The 21,851-nt window shown below is 52.3% G+C and overlaps 7 protein-coding genes across 7 annotated transcripts; 4 read left to right on the top strand and 3 right to left on the bottom strand.

Annotated features, from left to right (window-relative positions):
* Positions 1-876: 876 nt before the first annotated feature.
* PFLUO_LOCUS7776 (uncharacterized protein) lies at positions 877-4,440 on the bottom strand (the record flags this gene model as incomplete). Its single annotated transcript, XM_073785447.1, has 9 exons — positions 877-1,632; positions 1,694-1,934; positions 1,983-2,111; positions 2,516-2,896; positions 2,951-3,255; positions 3,315-3,647; positions 3,703-3,804; positions 3,858-4,027; positions 4,080-4,440. The coding sequence occupies 9 exons, from the start codon at positions 4,438-4,440 to the stop codon at positions 877-879; spliced, it is 2,778 nt and encodes a 925-aa protein (XP_073641801.1).
* Positions 4,441-5,036: 596 nt separating this feature from the next.
* PFLUO_LOCUS7775 (uncharacterized protein) lies at positions 5,037-6,212 on the top strand (the record flags this gene model as incomplete). Its single annotated transcript, XM_073785446.1, has 4 exons — positions 5,037-5,263; positions 5,312-5,388; positions 5,463-5,847; positions 5,930-6,212. The coding sequence occupies 4 exons, from the start codon at positions 5,037-5,039 to the stop codon at positions 6,210-6,212; spliced, it is 972 nt and encodes a 323-aa protein (XP_073641800.1).
* Positions 6,213-6,560: 348 nt separating this feature from the next.
* Positions 6,561-10,465, top strand: PFLUO_LOCUS7774 (uncharacterized protein; the record flags this gene model as incomplete). The annotated part of the gene is made up of 4 exons (XM_073785445.1): positions 6,561-6,857; positions 6,914-8,486; positions 8,540-8,653; positions 8,712-10,465. 4 exons carry the CDS (start codon positions 6,561-6,563, stop codon positions 10,463-10,465), a joined length of 3,738 nt encoding a protein of 1,245 aa, XP_073641799.1.
* Positions 10,466-10,911: 446 nt separating this feature from the next.
* Positions 10,912-12,706, top strand: PFLUO_LOCUS7773 (uncharacterized protein; the record flags this gene model as incomplete). The annotated part of the gene is made up of 4 exons (XM_073785442.1): positions 10,912-10,984; positions 11,054-11,175; positions 11,304-11,457; positions 11,514-12,706. The coding sequence occupies 4 exons, from the start codon at positions 10,912-10,914 to the stop codon at positions 12,704-12,706; spliced, it is 1,542 nt and encodes a 513-aa protein (XP_073641798.1).
* Positions 12,707-13,239: 533 nt separating this feature from the next.
* On the bottom strand, positions 13,240-14,164 carry PFLUO_LOCUS7772 (uncharacterized protein; the record flags this gene model as incomplete). The annotated part of the gene is made up of 3 exons (XM_073785441.1): positions 13,240-13,614; positions 13,724-14,055; positions 14,125-14,164. The coding sequence occupies 3 exons, from the start codon at positions 14,162-14,164 to the stop codon at positions 13,240-13,242; spliced, it is 747 nt and encodes a 248-aa protein (XP_073641797.1).
* A 1,462-nt stretch (positions 14,165-15,626) lies between these two features.
* On the bottom strand, positions 15,627-16,511 carry PFLUO_LOCUS7771 (Phosphatidyl-N-methylethanolamine N-methyltransferase; the record flags this gene model as incomplete). Its single annotated transcript, XM_073785440.1, has 5 exons — positions 15,627-15,699; positions 15,756-16,182; positions 16,270-16,286; positions 16,351-16,390; positions 16,463-16,511. 5 exons carry the CDS (start codon positions 16,509-16,511, stop codon positions 15,627-15,629), a joined length of 606 nt encoding a protein of 201 aa, XP_073641796.1.
* Positions 16,512-16,872: 361 nt separating this feature from the next.
* PFLUO_LOCUS7770 (tRNA (guanine-N(7)-)-methyltransferase (tRNA(m7G46)-methyltransferase)) lies at positions 16,873-20,596 on the top strand (the record flags this gene model as incomplete). The annotated part of the gene is made up of 2 exons (XM_073785439.1): positions 16,873-19,507; positions 19,560-20,596. The coding sequence occupies 2 exons, from the start codon at positions 16,873-16,875 to the stop codon at positions 20,594-20,596; spliced, it is 3,672 nt and encodes a 1,223-aa protein (XP_073641795.1).
* Positions 20,597-21,851: the final 1,255 nt, after the last annotated feature.

Below are 21,851 nucleotides of genomic sequence, written 5' to 3'. Positions count from 1 at the left end.
AGGGTTGACGTCTGTCGGAGATAGAGAGAAAAAAACAAGAGATAAGAGAGTGCGAGCCGTGGAGGCGATGGAAAAGGAGATAGAGAGAGAGAAAAGAGACGGTAGCCAAAGGAAAAAAGAGAGAAAAAGGAGAGAGGATAGGAGAAATAGCAAGATAGGGAGGGGTGAGTGTCGATCGAAGGGGAAAAAAAAGGACGAGGCCAGGGTCATCGGGATCGCGGTTGTGCTCCACACTGGAGGAACCGCCTCCACGCTTGGATTGGACCGGTGCCGCGGGTACTTATCCTCTGGGTCAGAAATTTAATCGACTCTACTTGATACAGGAACCGCTGGTCGAGGCTCTTCTAGCGCACACCAACACTAATCCTGACTATGGATTAATTGCAGGAGGCATGTCGGGCGGAATAAAGCGATCCATTGAATCTTTATCATTACATTTGAATGATGGTTTGTTTTGTTTTTGCTTTTCCGAGCAGTTGAACTGAGTAGAGTTTAGAACTGGCTCTGACCCATCATGTGATGGGTCACGAACCCTAGGGGGGTAAATACTGAGCACTCAGTCCTACAGAAGCTGTGGATCCGGTCTACTCCTGCTCGTGGAGAAGGCTATTTATCCTCTCAGGGTTTCCTCGTGAATATCCTAATGTCAACTAGCTATAGTATGTAGGTTCAAGCAGGAATATAGCCTCAAGATATAATCGATTGTGGCACAGCAATTTTTAAAATCCGAGATATATATCTCAATCCGGAACTCTGTTATTTCATCTATTGACGGTAAAGGTGTTATAACTAAGCTTCTAAAAACGTTCGTCCATTCGCTCCCGTCACATCGGCTGACCAGTAACTCTCGTCTAAGATGAGATTTGTAACGTGGTGCTATGAGGTTGTCGGCAGTTTGGATACCTGTGATATCAGGTCCACGACGGCATCCCTAAAGCTTGTGTACTTGAGCCCCAGTTCGCGAGCCGTAAGCTCACTATCTATTCCATGAGATTCGTCGATGGCCTGATCCTCGCGCTGGACTTTCCCCTTGGCCCAATCAAACTCCTCTTCCATGACCTTGGCCGCAAGGTCGTACGAGAATCTCTCCGGAGACCCCGGGATAAAACGCTTGCCTCCGGCGTTCGGCCGCACCAACGCTTCCACATGCGCCAGTGCTAAGTCTCGAACGTCGATCCAGAATGGCACGCGCGCTGTCGACAGTGGCTGTCCCTGGGCGACCTTCCACAACATCACATTCGTCTCATTGAGCTTGTCCGTGCTGGCGACAGGGTGTACCACGGGTCCAAAGGTCATGGACGGACACAGCGCGACAATATCGAACGCGGGCTTTCGGTCGCGCTGGAAATCCCATGCGGCTTTCTCGGCGAATTTCTTGGCCCCGCGATAGGCGATATGAGCCGGTGTCGTTGGAGCTACAGCCTCCTCGTATGTCAGCGGGTTCCAGTCTTCGCCCGTGAAAGTGAAGTATGGTGGCGCTTTCCGGTTGACGTCCATGACGGATGCGAAAGATGAAGTGAGCACGACTCGTCGGACGTTGCTTGTCGCTGATGCCTCAAGAACGGCCTTGACGCCATTGATAGCGGGGATGATGAGCTCTTCTTCGTTGTTTTTGGTATCATACGTTAACGGCTACAGGCGCAAACCGTCAGTGTTCCATTCTCAAGTATACCGGTGGGAGTGCTTCACTCACACTCGCAACATGGATCACCGCATCAATATCCTTGACAGCCTCGTCCAGACGGCCAGGATTCTCAAACCCGTCAATTTCGACGAAATCAAGCAAGGATGCAAAATGTGGCCGGGCCTGAATCATCGCATCACCTTTCGCAAGTGACCGAGTGGCGCCGCGGACTTTGATGCCCCGGCTAAGGAGCTGATCGACCACATGAGCACCGATGAATCCGGTGGCTCCAGTGACAAGGACGTACTTTCTGCAGACTACTGTGAGCTATTGTAAAGATGGGACAAGGTAAACATACGGAGGTTGAGACATGGCGACAGAACGAGGTGGATAGAGAAGCAGAAAGTCGTCACGCTGGTCGGTTTGCTTGGTTGGTGTGGTGGCTTTGGTCGAGCTTCCCGGAACCCAGCTTTTGGGGTACGCGACTCTAAATTAAGACATCCGACTATGGTATGCGAGATGGGGGATTCTAGCGACGGGTTAAGGTACTTGCTCTCGGTTCCTAATCTCGCCAGTAGCGATTGGGCCGTTGCCAGAGTAGTGGATCCATGAAAGCCGAGCCGACCCCAAGCTCCATACGCCTGAGGCTCATCCAGTGCTTTCTTGCGGTACAGGGAGTGAGATAAGTTGCCAAACGACGGTGTCTTTAATAGGAGTACTCGAAAGCATTCAAGGGTATATGGGGAGAAACGCACGGAATTTCTTGACAACCGTACCCAATTTAACAGACAAACATATTCTATTCTGTCTCTTCGCAGCATTTTCTCACATTCATCCCCGATTGTATCAAGTTTTCATTTATATTTCTCACACTCTCGTTCTCAAACCAACTCAGTTACATTGCCCTGCCCAGCCTTGATGGCCCTATCAACCGACGTCTCGTAGGTAGCAAATTCCCTAGTCGGGACGTGAAGCTCAAACATCTCGTCGAGCTCGACATACGACCTGTTCTTGGTCTCGGGGATGACAAACCACATAATGACGACAAAGACCAACGAGGTGGAGCCGTAGAAGAAAAAGGTACCCGCAACCCCGAAGTTGGGGGATGAAAGCATAAGCGGAGTGCAGTATGTGGTGATGAGCGATAAGAGGGCGAAAGCCAGGGCGCCCATATTGGCGGTCTTCGCGCGGAGGATAGCGGTGGAGCAGTCGGCAAGGAAGGCGAAGCCGAGAGGACCTGCTGAGGAAGAGTAGGCGGCAACCCAGATGCATCTGCAGAGAGGTTAGTCATTGTCAGCGAGGTAGTTATGATATGCTCCAGCTTACGACACGGCAATCGTGGCGGCACCGGTAGCGTTCGTCTGCTGCAGGGTCTGAACACCACCGATTATGAACAAGAGGGGGACCATGAACGCGCCCAAGTAGACGAGCAATGGGCGACGGCCGATCCGGTCAGTGGTGTAGAAGCTGGTGGCGACGAAGCCGACGAGGACACAGTTCAAGATGATGGTAGCAACAAAGGGCTTCTTAAGACCGGCCTGCTGGAAGAAGTACGAAGTGTAGGAGAAAAGGACTGGCGCCCCGTCCCAGAGCTGGTTGTTGAATGGCACGAGAGAAACGATGGTTCGACGCTGGAGGCCAGATGTCAGAGATGAAATTTGTGACAGTAATCATCGTCGCCTGCACTCACAAGGTTGGTACCGCGGAAGCAGTCCCAAACGGAGACGCCCTTCTGGTCGTTGGCTAGGACTTTGCCATCCTCGATCTCCTTGATGATGATCGAGTACTCGTGCTCGATATCGTAGTTAGGGACACTGCCGTAGATTTGCTTCATGATCTTTTTGGCCTTTTCATGGTTGCCCCTTTGCGCGTGGAAGCGAGGGGTCTCGGGGATGAGGATGAGGACAATGATAGCGAGACCCACGAAGGGCCACATTGAGTAGACGGCGTGACGCCACTTGTCGCTGGGCATTTCGGACACGATCTGAAGGGCTATGGCAGCACCAAATGAACCAATAGCCCACTGGCAGAGGTAAGTAAAGAAAGAGTAGGAATCAAGTGTTTCCGGTGTCACTCACGAAGAGCTGGTAGAAGCCCAGAGCTGCACCACGAGCCCGCGTGGGCGCGATTTCAGAGATGTAGGTGGTGGCAGTCATCTGGTTGCAGCCGACAGAGAAGCCCTAAGATGTGTCAGTTGAGAGGGCTTGTGGTCTGTGGCTGAATCTGTTCTCACGTTGAGGACTTTGGCCGCGAGCCACTGCGTCCAATTGGTAGCAAAGACCTCGATGAGGGCGGCGATGACCATGAATACTTGAACGGCCCACAGAGCAGGCTTGCGGCCGAAGCGGTCGACGGGCCAATTGCCCACCAGAAGGACGACGACGAGAGCGCCAGCGTACACGCCTGGACATGTTAGGAAAATCTAGTCAGGTTCACACCACGTAGGAAGACTTACCGCCCCAGGCGGCAACGTGCTGCGCGTTGAGCGCATACTCGCCCGTTTGGGCATCTTTGGAGCCCATCTGCTTGATGAAGCCGTCGAGGGCAACGATGTTGCCGGGCATCTTGTACTGGTACCCGTCACCCATGGCGCAGATCCCGCACGCAAACGAGATGGCCATGGCGCGCCAGAAATACTTGACCGTCTGGAAGAAGGTCAACTCGGCATATCTCGATACTTCGTGCGAATTGTCGGTGACGAAATTGACGGCTTTCGCATCGGTAATGGCATTGGCATCACCGGCTTCCACGTGGGAGGCATTGGGGTAGTCAAAGCCGGCCTTGACTTCGGCAGCGGGTTGAATTGTGGTTGACATGTTGGAGGAGAATGTATACACACGCGTGATGGTGGTTATAATCCAATGGATGAAGTTGTCTTATGGTCAGCGCCAAACGGGGTTCATGACCTCGACCAGCTTGACCAGAATGGCGTTCAAATGAATCTCGTTCAGAATGCGTTGGGAGTGGAGTAATGTACTCCGTTTTCGCGGCGACGGGTCGACATACATACATGCAGTAGTGCTATGTATGGGGAAGCGACGGACCCCATGGGGAAGATGCGACCTGAGGCTGTGGGGGGTGAAAACGTGGACGCTTATCTTCCCCTTCCGGACGCAGTTTAAGGACCACGCTAAACTTTAGTGCTGCCGGCTCGCCGATTGGTCCGTTATCCACTGCTCGTCGCGCCCAATCTAGTAGATAGCCGACTGGTTTCACGACACAGATGCATCTGGTCCTCAGCTCTCTGTTGTTGTAACCAGTACATAGCCGATGGGTATAAGCATTCATCTGATCTCGCAATTATAATTTATCTTATCGTTCAACTCGTCAGTCCCGTTCGTAGGTGCATTCTACTATCCACCCGCACTCGATCTCTTCACTTCATCGTCGCTCTCCGCTGTGTATCACCAGAATGCCGTCTTTCTCGGAAATTCCCATTGTCATTCGCCTCTCCGATGAGGAGCGGGATTCGGGCGTAATGTCCGATCACCACCTATACGACGCCGTCGAGGCCTTCTTTGACGACGGATTCGTCGTGCTGGAGAACGCGGTGCGCAATGACATGATCGATAACTTGAACGAACGAATGCTCCAGGATACGGAGAAGCTCATGGCCGGCGAAGGCTTGTCCCACTTCGCGTGAGTCCCCATCCATCATGAGAGGACTGGGCAACTAACGAGCTATAGTCCTCTGAATAACAAAGTGGCCGAGAAGGGGGCCAAGGCGGGCGGAAATCTCTCCCAAGTGCCGCCTCTGGAGAAGGGTGAGTTCTATTATCTCTTTCACAGCTGCACGTATACCTCCAGCCAATTGTGAACAACACTAAACGTCGTGTAGAATGGCTCCATCCCGAAATCTTCGCCAACAAACACGCCGCCCAACTCATCTCTTGCATCCTCGGCCCTAAGCCCGAGGTTCACTTCCTCCGCTCAAACACCCTCTTGAACAATAACGACCGCCAGCGTGTCCACTCGGACATGCGGTTTGAGCACCCAACTCACCCCTTTGCCATTACCCAGAATGTGTGCCTGTGCGACTGCGGCCCCGAGAATGGGACGACCGAACTATGGCTCGGCACACAGAACACCGGCGTGGAGATCCGGCCTCAGCTCGGCGAGCCATTCATCGAAGAGACAGTCGTAGAAGCGAGGAGGAAGATCCGGCCGCCGATTTACCCCCGGGTCAAGAGGGGTTCGATCATGGTGCGAGATCTGCGATTGTGGTGAGTGCTTTGAAGCCCCCAATGCTGCCTTCCCGATACATCTACTTGGATCAACTTTTCGAGCTGTCGCTGATCTTCTCAGGCACGCCGGGATGCCCAATCCCACCGACAACGTCCGCATCCTCCTCACGATCAACTACTATGCCGCTTGGTTCAAAAACGGCGCGCTCATCACCTTCCCGGAATCGCTCCGGTCCCACGTCGCCGCCTTGGATGAGTACGCGGGTATCAAGTTTGCCGCAACCTACGAGCCCGACGTCGGATTCAACTACCTCAACAGCAAGTTTAGCAACAACTTCAGCTCGGTCCTCCGCCCCGACGTCTGGGAGAAGATTGCGCATGTCAAGACCGCCAAAGGGTACTAGAGGGACCAATGGAAAATGGGAAGCGACAAATTGTCGAGGTAGAATAAAGTAAATAAAGTAAAATTCACTGAATATTAATGAATCATTGCGGTCCAAGGTTGTTTGTTTTGATGAAAAGTCATAGTGGCTCACCGCCCACCCCGGCCGGCAGTATGTCTGGCCGCATCGCCAACAGCTTCATTCACTCTTTGATCTTGTAGCGGTAGCCTTGGTTTTTCGATTACGGCCAGACTCTTCTTGGCTCTCACACCGCCTCATTGCTTCATTACCAGCCCTCCAATTCGCCCTCAAATCCGCCCCAACGACTAGACATGCGGTGACCGTGCTGCCGAACATTCACGGTCCGCAATGGACGCCTACCCCGAAGACTATGTCAACCACAACCTCCCTTTCGTCCTCCTTTCCGGACTGGAGGCGAGCTCTGAGGATGACGCTACAGCCTCTGCAAAATACCCCCTCCTCTCCGAGAAGGGCCCAGAGATCTTCTCTGAACTCCCCCCGGTGAGCGGGGCCGTTGCGGAGGAATTGCGGAGCGTGCTGCTCACAGAAGATGGCTCTCGCATGCCCTGGAAGTCCAGACCCAGCTTAGATGAAAATAACTCATCCACTGCAGGGATAGGCTTCAAGATCAAAAGTACTGGCCGGGTAGGTTCCGGTCCCAACGATTCTCTGTGTATACCTCCCTATTAACGTTCTATTAGTCCTACAAGCTTCCCCCACGAAAAGCCAATCCGCCGCTACGCTCCCCTTCCGTGAACTCTCTCGTCGATTCCGACTCCGTTGTGTTGCACTCGCCCATATCACCATTGACTCCAGGCTCTCCGACATTTCCAGATGGTCTACTCACTCCGCTCTGGGTCACTAAACATCAGGACCTGGTTCCTGCAGCTGTCATCAATTTCTTTCCCTTCTCTTTGGACCGGAATATGAATACGCTCCGCGACAATCAATTGAAGATCGAGATTAATGACCTGAAGCAGGCGTGGACATCCTCCGGCTTCAAGACTCGGTTTCTCGTGGTGTTGATATCCGAAGATGGCGATGGAGGGCATACTTGGGAGATTGACGATCGGGTCGCAGGAATTCGCAAAGCGACGAATCTCGATCCCAAGTCAGTTTTCGTCATCCCGCCTGACGCGACGGCGTCAGAATTAAAGGACTTTACGAAATCATTGTTCTCGCTTTTGCAGCCCTCTGTAGTGGAATATTATCGGGATCTGTCAAAGCATGCCCGGCGCAAGCGCAACAGAAGCAGCATCCCTCCTCCGACGGCACCACCCACCAGCGGCACTTCTCAGACCCTGTCGCTCCATGGGTGGAACGTCCGTTATGAATTCAAACTAGGAATATTTGCCGAGTTCCGTCAGGAAATGGATGCAGCGTGTCGGAATTATGAGTCTGCCTACGAGACCCTGTTTGGACAGGAGGTTTTTGAGAATATCGCTGGCTGGGATCCTAGATTCAGTGACGCACGCCTCCTGTCTGATGCTCTGGCCATTCGAATTATTCGTTGTTTACTTTGGGCAGGTCAGACGACTGCCGCTGCACGGTTCTGGGTCGATCACAGAGTTCGCACCAAGGATATCATCAACCGAAGGGGTAAAGGCAGCAGGAATTACGGATGGGAAGCATGGGAGGCGCGGTGGTCGATGGTTATGGCTCAGCTCATCCGCCGAGCGGAAATACCGTCTCTCTCCTCCGGGGAACTTGAATCCATATACCTTTTGCCTGAGAAAGCAATCCCCACAGGGGAACGAGTCAATTCCTGGGAGCACTTGCACCACGAGGGCTATTGGCTATGCCGGTCGGCAAAGCACACAAAGCTGCGAAGAACTCTTGCGGAACAAATTCCAAGCGAGGATCGAATGCCTCCAGGACAGTCTCCTGCCTCGCAGATTGCCAACAAGTCATACCTTTATGACACATATCTGGCTCCCGAGACTCATGCCGAATCACCTCTGTCTGGGAACACTGGCTTTGACCATTCTAGCCTGATTCTAGACACCTTGAAGTCTGCACTCGAAGAGTTCTCAAAACGCCAACAAACTCGTCATGTTGAGAGCCTCGCCCTCGAGATTGCAGAAGAGTACATGCGTGTTGGCTCTTGGACGGAGGCATACGGTATCCTTCAACCATTGTGGCCAACTCTGAGCTGGCGCCACTCTGGTTGGTGGCAGCTGATGGACAGTTTCGGATCGGCCTTGAGGGAATGTGCCCTCCGAGCACAGAAAAGCGAGACAGTGCTGCAGGTGGATTGGGAACTGCTTCATAATGGTAAGTCATGTCATAACTAGTTTGCAGTCAATTCTGACAAACCGGCGCTACAGTGTTTCAACCGAAACCTGCTTGGCAATATGACATCCATCAGAGCCTCGAAAGTCTCCCTGCAGAAAAACCGAAACCATCCCTCGTCCTTCGAGCAGAGGACGTCATGCCGAGCTGTAAGCTAACCCTTCTGAGGATCGATATTCTCGTTGCTGACTTTGATCGTCTGTGTAGTGACCGCGTCATTGGTCTTTGAAAAAGCCGAGGGCAACGTTGGGGAACCTCTGCATGTTCAACTCATTATTTCATCGCGTGCTCAAAAATCTTCCGCCCCAATTAAACTCACAGAGGTGAAAGTCGTCTTTGAGGGCTGCTTGCGGCCACTGAAGATTCAATCGGACCAGAATCAAAATGCCGACACTACGAGCCCGTGTTGCCTGACTTCTCTCCAATTACGAGAACCGCGCACGTCTGTCGATCCAGCCGTTCAATCACCGACCGGTGTCTTGGCCACCTTACTTGGGACATCGGATCTCACGATTGGCCCTTCCCAGACCAAAGCGTTCAATCTCACTTGCATCCCCCGCGAGGCTGGTGAAGCCCGGGTGGCTTCGATAACCATGTTGATCGAGGAGGAAAAGTTTGATCTCGCCTATGTTATCACATGCGAGGAACAATACAAATCCGTCTGGTGGCAAGAGACCAAAAAGGGAATAAGCCACAGAAGGGTGGGCAAAGACCGGGACACTGGCAAATGCAAGGTTATGCCAAAGCCTCCCAAGATCCGCATCACAACCCCCAATCTCAAACAAAACTATTACACCAATGAACGGGTGGCTCTGGATATAGAGCTACAGAATGAAGAAGAGGAAGCAGCAGATGTCACGACTGAGATTCGACTTTTTGGTCCTCCAGAATCGTCGGCCAAGATTCTGTGGCTCAACGCAGAGGACAACTTTGACATCCATGAATCAGGGACCAGCACTCCAGCCGAAGGTCCAACCCATTTCTTGAAGCAGCAAGTCGGAGTAATCGAGCGATCCTCTGATAAGCACATCACTGTCGTTGTGGATGACACCCAGGATATTGCGAATTATCAATTGGAAATTTCCGCCATTTACAATCTGATGTCTGATGTCCAAACCCCTATATCGAAGACTATCACCGTTGATCTGTCATTCACCCGGCCATTCGAGGCCAACTATGACTTTCTGCCTTGTGTTCACTCGCAACCATGGCCGAATTTCTTCGCAGTTAGTGACGACTTGCTTGGTGAAGCTTCGGCCTCGGTCCCGGGAGGCTTACAGCAGAGATGGTGTCTCAATTCCAAAGTTGTTTCCTTTGCCCTGGAGCCAATCGTCATTGATCAAATGTCTGTGGCTCTTCTCGGAGTCGGCGGCGGTGCTGTGTGCAATATCGAGCCAGAGACATTGGTCAGCCCCGCCACCTCGCAGCTCGCGCCGGAAGAAATGCGAGAGTCCAACTTTTGCCTTGACATTCAGAAGCTCACCCTCGGTGACCGCCGGCCTTCTACGCTCAATCTTGCACTAGAAATCCGATGGCATCGGCAAGGGTCCGACAACGAAAGCGCCGTATCGACCTCCATCCTTGAGATCCCGCGGTTCGTCGTTCCCATGGGAGAGCCCAGGGTGCTCGCCTCCTCATCCGCCTCGGAGACCATGCCCGGCCTGATTCATCTGGAGTACACGCTGGAGAACCCATCCACGCACTTCCTCACCTTCAATCTCATGATGGAGGCTAGCGAACAGTTTGCCTTTAGCGGGCCTAAGACCACCGTCGTCCAGCTTGTGCCGCTGAGTCGGCATACGATCCGGTACAATCTGCTGGCTGCCAAACGCGGCTTGTGGATCCAGCCACAGCTGGTGGTGGTTGACGGCTATTTCAACAAGACCCTTCGTGTTCTTTCCACGGGGGAGATGCGCTCGGATAAGAAGGGCATTCTGGTGTGGGTCGATGCTGATGATTAGTTAGGCCGTGGAATTGTATATTCGGTAGCGATATCCATCTCAGTTTATATATTCAACTAGCAATTTCCGTATCTCTATACGTGCAGTCTTTCGAAAAACCAGCCCTTTCTGCCAATAATCCTATACTTCGTCGCCGTGCAGGGGTAGTCACGTGCCAGCCTTATCAAGACCCGTTCCCAAAGCGGCCTAGCGTCGATCCGCCCTCCAGCAGCTGTTGCCGCGAGCGACTGACCGAACTTCGTCACATCTTCCTCTCGCTGGCTGGCCCTGGCTGCACTCTTAGTTCGCGGTTCGCTCGCTTTAGCATTCTCCCCTAGCGTCTCATGCCCAAATTCCCCCCATCTCTCACTCTGCCTCCCACCCGATTCACCTCCGACGAGTCCCCCAGATTCCCTCCACGCGCCAACCGACGTGTCTGACCCCGACCTTGCTGCCCACCAGCGACCATGGCGACGCAGGCGGCATTGATTGCAGATACCATCATGGGCATGAAGCGGGCCCTCCGCAGAGAGCACGACGGTAAGTGAAGAAGCTGGGGTTTTTTTTTGCTGCTTCCAGGTCCGAGTTCTGATTGTCCAGTGGTTACAGACATCCCCCCCGATGACCCCATCGCTCAGCCGACGAACCGCGGAAACAAATTGCGGGCAAACGCGAAGTATGTCAGTGAAGGAGCAATGGGCTACATCCACGGCGAGGATTTGTACAAAGAGGTGCGTGCGATTGACTTGTCCCCTCTCATTGCGGGCTTTTCACGTTCCCGGAACCCGTCCGCTGTGGCGATTTTGTCGACAAGTGAAACAAAGCTTACACCCGAACTTTTTTTGCTTCGTTTGAATAGAAAATTGAACATGCCGGCTACACGCGTTATATTCTCCAGCGAAATCCAATACGCTACGATTCTGAAGGTGAAGAGCTGGAAGAGGATGACGAAGATTCCGAGGCCGATGCAGCGGCCGCTGAAGAAAACCCATTCTCGGGAATTGCGCTTGAGAGTCAGTGGTCTCCTTCTATCAATTGTAGGTAATACTGACTCGTGCTTGTTTTCTAGGCCTGCTCTGTCCCCTGAAACACCCCTCCGAGCTCCCCACCCACCCCTCGCTCTCCCACCCGTACACCTCCCAGGCTCTCGAGCAAATGGCAATGGGTGTCGAAGCCAAGCTCCGCGAGGAACGTGCCTTGCTCTGGCGTGCCAGAAACCTACACCAACAATTCCTTGGTGATGGTGGCTGGATGCCGTGTGGTGTGATCGAAACTCCCGAAGACCGATGGATTTTTGAGCCGAGAATTGTCGATGGACAACAAAGTGCATCGGGCAGCGGATATGGCTTGGGCGGGCCCGACACACCTCTGACCTCTGGAGAAAATAATATACCGCAAGACGGAGCGACGTCGGCCACGGCGTCTGTCCAGGAAGCGCAACAGGAGCCTGCGGATGCGGATGTGGAGATGGCAGAAGTTCCGGCACCCTCTGAGGATACGCGTGCGAACAATGGCAATTTGGAACAAATAAAGGAGCCCAAGGCGGAGGAGGCAGATGCCACTGTCAAGGATCTTCCACAGCATACCGAGGCTGCATCTGGTTCAGCACATGAGGACTCAGCGAGTGGCCTCGCTGACCAGCACACAACTGCAAACTTCGGTGGGAACCCGGACGAAATGAAAGTGACCAAGTATAGCGATAACGCAGATGCGGAGGCTGCCAGTGGACACGCGCAGGATGAAACCGAGCAAGACGCAGAAATGCACGACGGATCATCACCGGAGCCACCGCGTCGTATGACAACGCGCGCGCAGGCCAACGCAGCAAACCCACAAGCCGAAGATGGCCAGTCTCCTTTCTCGTCAGCCGACACGACTGGCTCCCTGCCAACACCACATCCCCTCTACCTCATCCCGGACAATGTCCGCCCAGACGCTAACTTCGGTCTACCAGCCACCGAGGCGGAAGAAACACGACGTCTGCTCTGGTCCTACATCCAGAAACAGGAAGAGACAGTTCGCGGATTCGAGCACATGCTCGAGTCACTTCTGCGTGCCTGTCACATGAAGTCCGATGTACTGGAATGGTCCAAGGCAGAAGGTCATATCGGAGAGATGAGCGACGGCGAAGACTGGTACGATCGCGAGAAATGGGGGCTGGGCGAGGGCGAGGATCTCAAGAAGGGCACGGATGAGGACGATGTCGAGACCGTGGATGACAGTCGCACAACCGCGAAGCGCAGCCGCCAGCGACGCGCGTGATCTCATTGTCCCACTTCTCTTTGTTGAAGATGACCTGCCTCCCTCATTCCGATGTACCTTTTTTCCATTTCCTCCTGTCTTGATGTGGTATCATTAGCGCGGTGTTGGTGGTGTTTTCTTTTTTCCTTCTTATACTGTCTTCTTGGTCTTGCATTGACTGCTCTCTTGCTGGTCGGTGGCGTCTCAATACCCTCGCAGGATCGGAAATAACTGTTCACTCTACTAGAATGGTTCTTGTATTGTTCTGCTCTTATCTGTTACAATTGTATAGATGAATCTACTTGAATTGGATTACATTTCTGAATGTTCTAGGGCTATTTATAAAACAGTGAGGCCACCGCTTCGCAATCCGCAGATCGAAATAATTATCACATGAAAAATTCCCAGTGGCGGTGTATACTGACTGTAATGTATAGAGTTCATCTAGTAGTCTATTGGAAAGCTTCCAGAGCTTCGTCGTTCCATCTTTTTTTCTCGTCAGTTCCGCCGCAGAAGTAAAAAAAAAAGGGTCGGGGAGAAACTAGGATTATAGCTTACGATAGGTACTTGCCAGTCAATGAGTTCGGGGCATCAATCACCAATCTGGCAATGACATGGCCGGGCTGTTCGGGTTTTAGCAATCCTCCATCCTTGTGGGCCGTAGTGAATATTGCATGGAATTGAGGGTCCAGAGTGGTCGCGTGGTCTTCACGGATCTCTCGCTGCATTTCTGTGTCGACCAAGCCCGGCTGAATCGACACGGACGTCACGTCGGGCTCTTCCTCCCCAAGAGTTAGAGCTAGGTGGTTCACGGCCGCCTTGCTCGCGCCATATAGACCCCATCCCCTGTATGCCGAGACGGAAGCCCCAGACGAAGTGAAGACGATCCTGCCCTTGGAATCGCGAAGCGCAGGCAGTCCAGCTTTAACCTGTAGCAATAGATGCGTTAAAACAAACATTGACCAACAGCACCTCTCCTCAATGCCACCCCCACCCCCTCCTTTGCGGGCATCAATGGAATACGTATGATCAACTTACAAAAGCCACCGCGCTGATGAAATTGGTCTCAAATCCCTGCGTCCATTGTTCCGGATCCGCCTCAGCGACCTTGCCCACTTGGCCTAGCACGCCGTGGTTGAGAACCAATCCATCCACTCGCCCGAAGGACTTCAAGGCCAGATCGACGGCCTTCTGGCTCAGAGAGAAATCTGCAAGATCGCCATTCAGCACCTCGACTTGCTTGGCGTATTGGTCTTTCAGCTTCTGGAGAGGCTCGACGCTACGGGCGATCACAACCACGTTGTGGGATTGAGGCGCGGCGAGGAGAAACTTCGAGATTGCGAGACCGATACCTGAGCCGTGCGGAGGGACTGTTTAGCTTCTAAGGGCCTAGATCGAGATATTGACATGAGCGATGGTGGATTGAACTGATTTCCTACCTCTCGAGGCACCGGTGACGATGAAAGTCTTGGGTGACATGTTAACTGGTTTGAGAAACTACTACCTAGACCACAGGCCCTCCGAGTCTGTAGTGATAGAAAGAAGAGGTTGCGAAATGCGGGCTCAAAAACATAAAGAAACAGCGGGGAAAGTGAGCGTAGAAAGTTGTAGAAGTGGTAGAATATGTTTGTGGAAAACAAAGAGAAGAAGGCGGGCGTGGATCGAGCTAGCTCGCTAGATCCTCCCACTCCTTCGAGAACACTGCCTCTCGTACTCCGTTCTTCGTAGAACATTCTATCTTTCATACCGGTGTTATATCGGGTTAGCGCGTCAGGTGGTTAGGGTTAGAAAGAGTATCACCGTGAAGGCAAAAACTGTATTTGTGCATTCCACACCACCGAAAGCGGCGCTTATTTCATACGGACGAGCGACGCAGACATCTATATCAAGTGGATTTTGACAGAGAAGCGAGCGGCACACCCTTAGAGTTATTGTCGATTTGCCTACGACGTACGGATCGGGAGTTCTAGCCCTAGCGTTCGAGGAATCCGTGTCCCCGCTCCGGGACGTGGCTTAGGAGGGGCTACTTGGCATCACTGCATCCGACAAGATACGCGCCTAGCGGGTGAAGCCGTGATGAATCGAACGGCAGAGGAGGTTGCGGCTGAGAATCCAGATATGACGGTTGAGGGCGGGGGGTACGGCGATAGTCTGTTCTATCCATCTGATGGCGGTGTTATTGTGTTAGACGGCAACACCGCAAGCGCGCATCGAGAGGAACTGACGCACTTTGATTTCGATGATCCTCAACGTGGTAGGCTGATGCTGCAGCTGGGAGGGAAAAAGTATGAAACGGTGGCAGAATACGATTCGAACATAAACGAGGATGGGACAACCCGGAGGTAAAGAAAGCATGCTCCCCATCTCGATGCTTGAGTGAGAACGGAGTAAGCGATGATTCTTGGAACTCTGTGCCTATATACAGTGCCCTTATCACGTTAGTTTAAATTTGTTTATCTCATGTGGTTATCTCATTTTTATTCAATGGCGTCCGAGGTACCCATTTTTGGTCCCCGATTTACCGTCACCTAGCGTTGTGGTGTAATGCAAAGCATAGCCTCCAATGAAGGCCTTACTTCAATTGAGAAAGCGATGTCTAATCTACAGGAGTCTATCTCTAGCCACAGGTAGGAAGTACATAGACAGTCGCACTGGGTGAACAGATCATGATCTATTTTGAGTCGCATAAGGGAATATAATAAAGGGCCTCTACTTGAGCCCTCATCGTTCACCAGCAATGGCTACCGTCTACAGCTCCAGTATCGTTGAGAATTCGGATGCATCCGTGTGCGGGATATATGTCCTCTGGGTCTGCGGGCCTGGTTTCGGATCAGATCAGCTTCTTCGGCGACCTAGTCGCTCTTATATCTCAGTCTCGCTGCAGATTGTCATGCACGGATTGTGGATGTTGAAAGTCCCAGGTAATCCCGCTATACACCGTTTACTGCTTCTTGCCGCCCTTCTTCTTGGCCTGCTCACGCTCACGCTTGGCGTAGATCTCAGCAGTGAAGGGGCTGGGAAGTTATTGTCAGCGGTCCATGATTCAAGTGACAGAGAGGCATAAACTTACTCCTCCCACTTGAGCGCGAACCAGTACAAGACGAAAACCTGAGCCGTCAAGAGAAGACCGGCCACCTTGCCCTTGTACAGAGCAACGCCCAGGAAGTTCAAGGTGCTGCCCCAGTACATGGGTGAGCCGGTCACATTGAAAGGAAACCCGGTGACGGGAGCGTCCATCAGGATGCCGAAGTAGTCACCCAGGTAGGTACCGGTCACACCGAGAGCCCACATGCTGGACAGAACGAGGATGGAGCCAGCAGCGAACAGGCCGGCGCCAATGATGGGCTGGTGCATGGGGGCATAGAAGGGCTGGTCGTCGAGAGCAACTTGGTAGAAATGATCGCGCACGATACCTAGGGAGAAAATGGTGAAGGCGAGGACGTAACAGCCATTGTATTCACCCCCGAAGATGCGAGTCATGAAATGATTGCGGTACTCTGCAGCAAGCATTAGTATACAGAGACACTAGTGGACGTTCCCGTGGTGTTTTCGTGCTGCGAACACCTCGGGTAAGGCAGACGAACCGGCGCGGGCGACGATGCTAGAGAGAACGATTGGTTAGCTATCTGTTCCAATGTCCTGATGCCGAGACAGATCACACGTACTTCCAGAAAATGGGGTTGAACGCAATGCTCGCCGCAGACCCTGGCACTCGGTCAGTTATTTATTATATGACGATATGCCGGTGTGGGCTGTGGGGGACAAAGGACGACGTACAGAGCAGAGGCTTCGAGGACAAATCGACGAAATCGGAGAGACTGGCCATGATGTCTTGGGCCCGAGAGCAGGGTGTAGGTAGCGAGTGAAGAGAAACCGGAAAGAGAGAGGGGAATTGTTGAATCAACAACTCACCTGGCTTAAGTAAACAAAATGACGTTCGTTCAGTCACGGGATCCGTATCTTCGCTGGCAGCTCGAGCTCACGGTGGACCTTCAACACACACTCTCTCGACATTCCTCGGTCTGTTTTGTTCTCCTCCTCCTCACACACCCTCCGTGGCCAATATCCCTCCCAACCCGAAGTTCTGCGCATTTCCCACGAGCATGCTACGCGCAGCTCCGTACCTTGCATGAACCGCTTCGCCTGACCGCCATGGGCCGTGCAGCACTCCTGCAGGACTGGGGAGAATGGCCCTCAAACACCGAGATCTTGTTATAGCTGGTATTGGCGGGTTCGTCGCGTGGGGTCTGGTGGTCCGCTGGCTGCCGATTCTTCGATATCTGGGATATGCCCTGACGCTGGGCGCTGTGCTTTCTTCCGTGTCGCTGCTCGGCCTAGTCATTGTGACTGCGCGAAAACAAAACGACAACGACAAAAACACCAAAAATGTTGCCGTGGCATTCATCACTCCTCAAAACTGGCGAAGAGATGTGCTTCAGGTCCGCCAAAGTGCCCAGTACAAACCCCGGCCACTCTATCCACAGTCGTTTGTCGTGTCTGAAGGGATCGATGAACTTTTGTCTTTTGTAACAAGGGATTTTGTTTCTTCATGGTACCACAACATTACCCCAAGCCCGGTATTTGCGAACGAGGTCGACCAAGTAGTGCGGGTTGCACTGGAGAACTTTCGAGATAGGTTGTTTGCTGAGGATATGATCTCGCTGATAGTATCACGAGTTTTTCCTATCGTGACTGCACACCTGAAAGACTTTGACATTGCCGAACGAGCAGTTCGAGGGCAGAAACTGAACCGAAATGTGACGGAATCCGAGGAGCTGGATCTGGCGATCGCCAACAAGTATCGCGATGGCCGCCTACATGCTGCGGTTGGTCTGTCATTCTCAGATCGAAAGGTTGTTCAGCAAGAATACTTGCGGAAAATAGCTGTTGCGCTTCTTCCGCAGTTATTTCCGGAGAACGTCCTCAAAAGTCGGATAGTGTCTGTTTTGATTCGTGAAATCATATCATGCGGAATCCTCTTTCCAATTATGACACTTTTGTCTGATCCAGATACCTGGAACCAACTGATGGAGGCTTATGGACGCACCACTCTGCAAGATCGGAAGACAGTGCGTAAGCTCCGAGCAGCCTTGGACGAGCATGCGTCGCCTTTACCCAAATCCAAACGGGGACAACCGTTTCCACGCCTCGGACCACGTGATTCAGAACGAGAATTTGAGCGATTTGTTCGGGCTATTAGACGTTCTAACAACTTATCGGATGCGCGCCGGTTCCGTGCCCTCGTTGCTAGCCAGCTAAAACAGGAAAGCATGATCGAGGGACAGGACCCGGTCTATCTGAAACGCCTTGAAACTGGGAAGAGAGTCCTCGATCAGAAAGTGTCCAAGCTGTCCATGCCTGGCGAAACATCTCGAGCTCATCCTGCCACGGCGGATGTCTATCATGACTCCAAGTCTGCTAAACAGGAATCCTCTTTGGTTGATGTGATGCACCACGCATCCGGCTTGTCATACTTCATGGAATTTATGGACCGCCAGCGATTGATGTCGCTGGTCCAATTTTGGATTGTGGTTGATGGGATTCGGAATCCACTGGAGGACGACTTCGGCGATGAAACGCCTTCAACCTCTATTAACTGGACGACGGCTGACAGGAACGACCTGGCGCTGATAAGCGAGACTTATCTCTCACAGCCGGAACTCAAGGTCTCGGAGGACTCTCGTCGAGCCGTCAAAGCTTTCTTGGGTGCTGGGAAACGTGCGACACCGGAACAGTACCGCACAGCGCGGACTGTTGTATTGACCACTCAGTCAAGTGTTCTGGAAGAGCTACAGAACATCTACTACCCAAAATTCAAGCAATCTGACTTGTACTGGAAATACCTGGCATCCGATGAAGTTTCGGCCACGGCCTCGCAGGCGCCCCCGTCTCAACCATCAGTTGTGTTTGAAGCGCCTGAAAGACGGCCTTTACCTCCTCTTATGGAGCGGACAACCTCCCAGCCGAGCCACAAACCTTCCAGGGACCTTCGGCGAGCCGCTGTCTCGTCCAGTGACGTGCGGAGTATGGGGAAGTTGTTCAATGATGATGGTGAATCACCCAGACAGTCCGTTGACTCGGAGCGGGCTTTGCCTCTGTTCGACGATGATTTGGACGCCGATCATCTTGCCATGTCAACTCAGAGTCTAGACAAGGACTCTCAAGACGGCGACAATGATGCAACCCACAACGAGGTTTTGCAATCGATGGAGGCCGCACTCAACGATATCATCACTAACGAGCCCCAAAACGGCAATGATGCTGCCACCTCTTCTTTATTCGGCCCTGAACACCCTCTGCCTTCTCCTCGAAGCTCATCAGATATCCCGAGAGCAGATAATCGCATAAATGAGAGACTGAAGCCCAGCATTGCATCTTTGGGTCTGGTCGGACATGCATCGCGGCTTGGTGTATTCGACGACGACCTTTTTCCCGACCAACAAAAATTCCTTGAAGATGAATACGAAGAACCAGATGGTATGGAAGGCAAAGACCCAGCAGATGAGGTTCACGAAGCTGAGCCGGGAGACCTGGGTCTCACGGAAGCGGTCGAAGGGCTTACCATTGACATCGAAAAGCTTGCAGCTCAAGATTCCGTGGTGGACGCATTGATGCGGAAGGCTGAGTTGACAAACAACACCGCGGAACTAAGAATATTACATAAATCCAAGGCCAGCATCAAGCGGGAAATGCACCGGAAGGAGATGCAACGACAACAGTACATTGTCCAAGAAAGCGACAATAGCTTGTACGGCCGCTCGACCGTCCGGATCAAATCCATTGTCGTGGGCAAGGAGGAAGATGGTCGCGAGTTTGCAATGTGTATGTGCAACTCTGTTTTTACGCACTGTACTCCAGCTAATACATTGTTTAGACGTCGTTGAAGTCCAACGAAATGCTGGCGAGCAGATACCTGCCGCTTCTTGGGCTGTTGCCCGTCGGTACAGTGAATTCCACGAGCTCCACCAGAAGCTGCGCATGTCATACCCTTCCGTCCGTGACCTAGAGTTCCCGCGTCGGCGGGTTGTCTTGAAACTTCAAAAAGAATTTCTTCAAAAGAGGCGACTAGCCCTAGAGGCATATTTGCAGAAGCTTCTGCTCCTCCCAAAAGTATGCCGTAGCCGTGACTTGCGCGCATTCTTATCCCAGAGAGCCATTCTACCGCGCAATGAGTCTTCAGCGCGCAGCAGTAGCGAGGGAGAGACGAAGGATCTCGTGACGCGTATCTACAACTCCGTTGCAGATGGAATGGACGATTTCCTGGGCAATTTTGGTGTCCTAGACCAGCTTTCTACAGCTGGCCAGAACTTGATCACAGCCGCGACACATCAAGCCTCCAGCAGCGGTAGCATGGCATCGGATCCGGCCCTTGCCACAGAAGACGCCGTCACCGCTGCCGAGGCCGAAGCCGAGCTCAATGCTTTCGAAGACCGCGAACTCGAGCCATTTATTAAACCAATCTGCGATCTGTTCCTTGAAGCCTTTGAGCTAAACCGCGGCAACAATTGGCTACGTGGCCGTGCCGTCGTAGTGGTATTACACCAGCTACTCGGCGGCACGATTGAACGCAAGGTCCGCGAAGGTGCCCGCTCCTTTATCCAGGACGACTCTCTTCTGCGATACATTGCCCTCGCTCGGGACACTCTGTGGCCTGGCGGTGTCCTCCGCAAACCGCCCGTTCGCTCCGTCTCTGACCGGCTCAAAAGCCGCACCGAAGCTACCGTTGTCTTGGCCACTCTCATCCCCGACCTGGCCGGCAACGTCGTCGGCCGTGCAAATGCCCAGGCAGCCGCGCGTCGTATCTTTGCGACTTTGAACAATCAATCTCTCAATTCCCATCTTGCGTTTACGATTCTCGATGAAATTCTCCTGGTGCTCTTTGGTGGTCGTGATCCGGCGCGGTCACGGTGAATAGTAATTGATTTCCTTATGTGCATATTTCCTAGGCCCTCTGCAGCGGGTGGCAGTCGTCCGAGTATATATTTATGGATGCTGGGTTTCTGTTTATGAATAATGGTATGTATTGTCTATGTGTAACGGTTAATGGAAAGCTCGATTTATTGTGGCCGAGAGTTTAAGGCTCTTCTGTAAATTCTGCTTTACATATTCTGTTCATAGTAGAGTGCACTTCCACATAAGGAACTTGCGACAAGTCAGTCGGAAGCGATGATTATCCCCCACACATATTTAAATTGCTGGCTGGAATGGTCATGCCCAACGCTCTTTCTTATGTTGGGCCCAACAATTTATACCTACTCACGATTGGATCACGTGTGTAAGAAAGTTGCATTGCCGTGAGTCAACGTCCGCCGAGGCTGAGTATATATATAGAAGGGCGTGAAAGTTTCCTTATAAAGCCTTTCTGTAGCCTCATAACATCAGATAATTGCTCTTTGACAATGTCTATTGGCGGTTGTTTCTGCGGAAAGATCCGGGTTGAGTATAGCGGTGAACCCATGACGACGGTTGGTATATCTCCGTCTCCGAGGAATTGATTGTCCATTGATCTAACCCTATCCAACTTTCTGCCAGGCACTATGCCACTGTCTCGATTGCCGTAAACTGACCGGCGGTCTCTACACCTACAATTTTGTCGTCAAGAGCACTGACCTGAAAATCACCGGAAACCCAAAAGAAGTGCCAAAAATGTCGGATAGCGGAAATCACATCAAGAACTATTTCTGCTCAGATTGTGGTACAGTACTGCTATGACTGCGTTTGGAAAGGCACTTTCTGACGAACCCCCCAGGCACGCCGCTTTACGGGCTGAAACTGAATTCCAGCGGAGCTCCTGACGAGATCATTATCGTTCGCGCGGGAATATTCGATGATATTGAAATTCTGAATGAGCAAAAGCCCTCGGCGGAAATATATACCAACGGACGGGTAAGGTGGATTAGTCCTCTCGAAGGGACTGATCAATTTATTGGCATGCCACCAAGCATAGTCTAATGATCGAGCTTCAAAGGGTAAAGCTAGGTTAGGTACGCCTCAGATAGCCATGGTGAGAGCAGACTTATGTTAAGATCCTACACGATGCTATTCGTCAATACAACTTGAAAGTATGCATCGGCCAAGCCTAGGTGAATTGGAGAGGATCAGTTGCCCTGTAAATCATACAAAGGTAGTTTCAGACGTAGGCAATCACGGCGGGACTAATATATTG

This window comes from Penicillium psychrofluorescens (assembly GCF_964197705.1).
Source record: "Penicillium psychrofluorescens genome assembly, chromosome: 5".
Lineage (NCBI taxonomy): Eukaryota > Fungi > Ascomycota > Eurotiomycetes > Eurotiales > Aspergillaceae > Penicillium > Penicillium psychrofluorescens.
The sequence above is the reverse complement of the archived record's forward strand: the minus strand, read 5'-3'. Positions and strand labels throughout refer to the sequence as shown.